Source organism: Bubalus kerabau, chromosome 13 (genome assembly GCF_029407905.1).
Source record: "Bubalus kerabau isolate K-KA32 ecotype Philippines breed swamp buffalo chromosome 13, PCC_UOA_SB_1v2, whole genome shotgun sequence".
Lineage (NCBI taxonomy): Eukaryota > Metazoa > Chordata > Mammalia > Artiodactyla > Bovidae > Bubalus > Bubalus kerabau.
The window spans coordinates 58,645,975-58,651,974 of record NC_073636.1 but is presented as its reverse complement, the minus strand read 5'-3'; the positions used below and the strand labels follow the sequence as shown (position 1 = coordinate 58,651,974).

The 6,000-nt window shown below is 47.7% G+C and overlaps 1 protein-coding gene across 1 annotated transcript in view; it reads left to right on the top strand.

The window, feature by feature from the left end:
• The first annotated feature begins 388 nt into the window (after positions 1-388).
• RAB22A (RAB22A, member RAS oncogene family) overlaps positions 389-6,000 on the top strand; it is a 47,943-nt gene continuing 42,331 nt past the window's right edge. Inside the window, exons 1-2 of the mRNA XM_055544616.1 lie at positions 389-711; positions 1,706-1,785. Coding sequence (XP_055400591.1) covers positions 676-711; positions 1,706-1,785 — 116 coding nt within the window. The 5' untranslated portion in view covers positions 389-675. The remainder of the gene's footprint in view (positions 712-1,705; positions 1,786-6,000) is intronic.

The following is a 6,000-nucleotide window of genomic DNA, read 5'->3' as shown; positions in this document are numbered from 1 at the left end:
ACTGTTACTTACAATCGTCTAAGTCATCCTGCAAGTCCACAAAGTACAGGGACATCTCTGAAAACCAAGAGACACACAAGGAGTTACGAGGGGGCTGCGGCAGGTGGGCTCAGGGACGGTTGTGGGGGTCCTCGGGCCTCGTGGGGTGGTTCCGGCTGAAGGGGAGGGGGGCGCCCCAGGAGCTGGACCCCATTCACCCGCCATCTTGGGATGACCTGGAGGCGGGGCCGGCGCCTGAGGGGCGGGGCCTGAGCGATAGGGGCGGGGCATATGGCTTAGTGTTCCGCCCCCTTACTGCCAGCCCCGCCCTCGAGCCCGGGCCTCCCCGCAAGCCTCGCTGCGCCGGCCGGCCCCGCCCTCTCGGCGAAGGTGGCTGCCGAAGTGGGCGGGGAGGTCAGGTGACCCGGCCGGCGTCTCAAGATGGCGGCTGCGGTGGCGCCCGGGAACCCGCGGCACCGTCCGGGCTGCTGAGACGGGGCTGCTGAGACGGGCCCCGCGCGGCTGGCGACGGACGGGCCGGGCCGAGGGCCAGCGAACGGGCGGCCGCCGCCTCTGCGCGCCCCGCGGCCGGGGCTAGGCCGTGCGGCGGCGGCGCTAGGGGATGCTCGTGCTGGGCCGGGCCTCTCCCTTCTTAACTTAGGGCGGCGGCGGGCCCGCGCCCCTGGCTCCCAGGCCATGGCGCTGAGGGAGCTCAAAGTGTGTCTGCTGGGGGTGAGTGGCGGCGAGCTGACCGGGAGGGCCGCGGGAGGCCGGGCGGGCCGCAGACCAGGGCGTGCCCATATCCCCTCCGCCCCTTGCCCCAGACTGGGTGCGGGACACCGCCTACCTGTCCGGAGCCTCGCTTCTGCCCCCTGGGCCATCCCGCCCACCTGGCCGCACCCTCCTGAAGGATTTGCTGTTGGTAGGGTTCACCCTTGCCCCTCCCTAGTGCTCAGGGACTCTTCCTGGCCCCCAAAGGGTGAAGAGTCCTCCCTGCCCTTCCATTGCTTCTGGGTTAAGAGCAGTCTTAAATAGTTTGCCCAGGTACTAGTTAGGAGTTGGCCAAGGCTTGCAAAGTAAGATTAGTAACAGGTCTTTTGTTTTACAAGCAGCATTAGTCTGCTTTTCTTGTCTGCTTGGTGTTTTTGAACTTGTGGAATATCCCTGATACTTAACGCAGATTTACCTTCCTGGGGCGGGAGTGGGACATTCAAATCAAAAAGCCCCCAAAACTGGTTTGAAGCTTCAGCTGCCTAACTTGTCAAGGCAACTTTGCGATTTCAGAGCCTATTTTCTGAAGCTGATGCTCTCTTACCAGAGTTGCTGCTTTAAAGACTGAGAAAGATTTCAATAACTTAGTCGTACCCCTTCCCAGATTGGGTGGGGCTGGGATGTATCAGGAATTACTCAGAAGTAGTTCAGGAGTTCATTCTTAACGTAGACTTGTTAGAGAGCAATTGAGTTTGTCACTTTGCACACTACGCAGAAACTTGGGGTCTTTCAGAAGATCCTCACATCTTTTGTAAACTCAGATATTGTCTCCTACAATACATTTTGAAATCTTATCATTACTCCTCTGAATTTTTATGAAAACCTCCTTTGCGTTTCTTTAAAATTCGCCTATCCAGGATGATTTTTCCAAAATCCTGAACTTGGGGCACAAGGCAGTTTTTGGTACGTGCCAGCAAGTAACTTTTTCTTCTTCACCTCTCTGGTTGTATTTCAGGATACAGGTGTGGGTAAATCAAGCATTGTGTGGCGGTTCGTGGAAGACAGTTTTGATCCGAACATCAACCCAACAATAGGGTAAGAGGTTATGTTTACTGAATATGCGTCTAAAGGTGTACTGAAAAGTCCTTTCAAACAAAGGTGTGTTACAAGGGTAGGCATCTGCATTCTAAAAGCTAGTGAATTTGGAGACAGTGATGACCATCATCTCGAGAAGAACTTGAAACAGTAGAGCAAGGATTGATGTGTTTTAGGAAAATCATCTTTTAACTTGTGAGGAGTGAGAACTTGAGAGTGAGAGTATGGAATTAAAGTTTTACTTATTAGAATATACATAGAGTCTTCAATCTGTGAATAGGAACAGCAGATTTCACCTTGAAATAAGGCAGAAGAAATAGATCTTAATGCTTTTTTTCTCTGGCATGTCAACTAAAAGATACTTTAGATGGCTTTAGCTCTTCCTGAAAAATAGTTTGAAGTCTGAACCCTTCTCACACATTTCAGCACTATGGCTGCACATTCCAGTAGCCGTGATGAATTAACAGAGAAATATCAAAATGTAAGCCTTTTGGAGGTACCTGGTTCATAGGAAAAGTGAAACTGACTGGCTATAGGTTTTTGACTCTAAACTTTTCAGGCTGTTTAAACTTCGTACTGTTAATACTTCCTCTGTAAGAAGTTGTGTTTTGTGTCTTTTAATACTCGTGTTAAGCTTATAAAACTAGGTAGCTGCTATGCAAAGCCTCACCCAATTGGTTGTTTCCACTTAAAGAAAAATTCTGTTCTGCCTAATGGGGACATAATTCACAGCGTGCACGTCCATATTTGAAGGCGTCAAGATGAAACCACCACTGACTCTCTGAAATTCAAGTGACTTTGAATGTTCTTCAGGAAAGGACTGGGCGTGTCTGCAAGTTTGATGTGTGAACTCATCCTCCTCTAGGCCTGCCTGTCACTACCTGCGTGGGAAAGTGAAGGGACAGGAAGTGCCAGTAGGCCCTGCTGCTGCCTCAGGGAGCGACACTCCTCACACTAGTCAGCCCTCAAGCCCCACCGCCAGCTCGGTTAGAGGTGCCGCCTCGCCAGGGAAGAGGGGGGCTGACAAGGAGGTCTGTGGCCCTGTCCTGGGCGGCCAGGCCTCCCTGTTTGGCCGCGCACCCAGTCCCTAAGCCCAGCTGTCTTCCCCATTTAGTCTGGGTGAATGTCTCACAGAAAGAGCGATTTGAGGCTTTCCCGTCATCTCCTCCACCCTCCTGTTTCTCTATCCTTGGCACATGTGTTCCTCCTTCACAATCAGCCCCACACACACCTGAGCTCAGGAGCAACCCCCGACTCCTTCCCCAGCCCTGCTCCCCTTAGACAGGGCCATTCCCCAGGCCTGCTGGGCAAACGGGGGGTTCTGGAACAAGAGCTTACTGCTTCTTCAGCCCTCTGCCAACCATCCCACCCCTCTGCTCTGCTGAAATCACCTTCCCTCAGGACCTGCTTCTGTCTCACTGACAAAGCCAAGGGCTGTTTCCTTTCATTATTGCTCATCCAGTGCCGGCTGTATGCCAGATGCTAGCCTGGGTGCTGGTGATTCGGAGCAGGGCTCAGCAGACCCTGGCCTTTTGGCCCACCTCTCAATTCAATGATAAAGCCTTAGCGAGACACAGCATACCTGTTCATTTATATGTGGTCTCCACTGCTTTCCGGCTCAATGGTAGAGTTGTATAGCTGTGACTGAGACCCCATGGCCCACAAAGTATTTATTATTTAGAGCTTTTCAGGAAAAGTTGACAAGCCCCTCCTGCCCTCAGGTACCTTCCAAGAAGGAGAGAGACATACTGTGTAACCAAAGCACAGGAAGTGAGTTCTTTGGCCATTTTCTGTGCTCCGAAGGAGGAATGTGGAGGCCCGGTGAGAGCATGTAGCCAGGGCCTGACCCTGGCCCAGGGCTCTGCCAGTTCTCAAGGTGCCTCACGGTGAAAATATGAGGCACTTAGAAGCCCTGACATCTCAATATTGATAAATGAGTAGATTATATTTCAGAAGATAGTCTAGAGACAAAAGTTTTTGAAGAGTGGAAGGGAGCTATTGGCGATGTTGAGGGCAGTGAGTAGCATGGGGGACAGGGCGTGTTGGATGGGTGGCCCAGAGGCTGGACAGGCTGCAGGCCCAGGCCACGGGTGTTCTTTCTCTTCCTGTGTCTTTGCATGCTCTTCAGTCTTCTGCCTGCCCTTCCTCCTCTGCTGAGTTCACACCCAAGGGTCTTCCTCATGCATCCTGCCTGACTCCTCTGTGCCTTTCTCAAACATATTGGAGCTCTGCATATCCGTGACTAAGCTCAGGAGCTCCCTATCAGAGGCCTGGCCCTCTGCTCCTCTTTCCATGGACCTTGTGGTAGAGAGAAAAGGACCAACATGTCCTCTGGTACTCAAGCCAGAACCCTGGGCATCCTTTCTAGATCCCCCTCCTACTGTCCCTTCTCCTCCCTGAAGCCAACATGAGTCACTTGCTCCTGTCCAGGACTCCTGAATATCTGTTCATCCCTGCTGCTTTGTTGACTTCTAGACCTTCATCTTCCCTGGTGGTGGTCCAGACATGGACATTGCCACCTGCCAGCTGGTTAACTCTGAATCTGTTTCCCCATCAGCAAAATCGTAGTAATAACTGGCACCAACTCCATATGAGATACTCCTTTTCAAATGTTCAGCTAAGTGCCAGGGACACTGGGGCTCAATACATGATAGCGTTGTTTTTAAAATATTTAGATCTTATTAAAACCTTTCAAAATTACTTTTACCAAAGCAATGTGTGTGTGGTTTTTTTCTGTAATAGCTAAGTATTTTTTCTTAATAGTTAAGTATTAACAGTTCCCTGGTCCACTCTGACTCACTCCCTAGAGGTATCTACTTTTGTGATGGTTTTAGCTGTTTTTTTCTGATCTGTCCTCCAGATTTTTTCGTTAACACGCACATACTGCTAATTCTTGATCCCTTCTCTTCTCCCCCACCCCATCCCCCAATTTTAGGCATTATCTAGTGCTTATTTTCTTGGGAGATGGGAACTTAGTAATCCTGCTTCTCTTACCTCTCCCTGCTTCATTTGCCCTCCTCCTTTGTGTTTCCATTAAAGCTCTACCACTGAGCGGCAATGTAGCGTTTAGACTGCAAGGTCTCCAGCCGGTCTAGCTGCCTTCACATCCCAAGTCTAACACATAGTTGCTCTGTGGCCTTGAGCAAAGTATTTAACCTCTTTGTGACTAAATTTGCACGTTTGGGATAATTAGTTGCCTCTAATTACAGAGTTGTGAAAATCAAGTTAAAATACGTAAAAATTACTTAGAATGGTACTTTCATATGGTAAGCATATGTTATTTCTTAGCAACTGATATTTTTTGATAAACTTCTAACTATAGTTTTTTTAAACTGTATTTAAATGGAATTAGTAGATATTGTTTTGTATCTGCTTATTTGATTCATACTTTGTGAGGTTCATCTATGTCATTTCATGTAATGATAGTTTATTCTTGTTCATCTCTGTACAATAAGTATCCCATTGGATAAATACACCACAGTTTATTCTACTGTTGGAATTGTGGTTGTTTCTAGTCAGGGTTTGGGAATTGGCAGGGAAATTCCTGGCTCAGAAGGAATATGTATCTTAACTCTAGTAGATGTCTTCTGAAGTATTGTGTCAGTTAATGTTCCTGCCAGCAGTGTTTGGGAGTTCTGGTTGCTTCATATCCCCTACAACATTAGATGTCATCAGTCTCAAATTTTAGCTGTGTTGGAGGATTGGTGGTACTGCCTTATTCTGGTTTTAATTCCTGTTTCCCATATGACTACAGCTGCTGAACACATTTTCATATCTTTATTGGTTATCTGGATACGTTGCCTGTTTGAGAATCTTGTTCATTTTTCTATTGAGTTGTTAGTCATATTTTCATTGACTTATGGGTGTAATGAATGTATTCTGGATATTGTAGATTCTGTAGTCATTTGTTGCATCTGACTATTGCAGATACTTTCTCGCACACTGTGACTATCCTTTTCACTCTCTGGATCTTTTAATGAAGGGTTGTTACTTTTAATATATCCATTTGATCAGTCTTTCAATGAAAGATATTATGTTAGTGCTTTTTATGTCCTTTTAATAAACTTTGATTTACCAAAGTCATGAAAATACACTCCTGTTATCCTATAGAAATTTTGTTTTGCTTCTCAGATTTAGATTTAATTTTTACCTAGAATTAATTTCTATATGAGAAGTAAAATTAAGTTGTGGGGGATTGTCTTTTTTTTTTTTTTC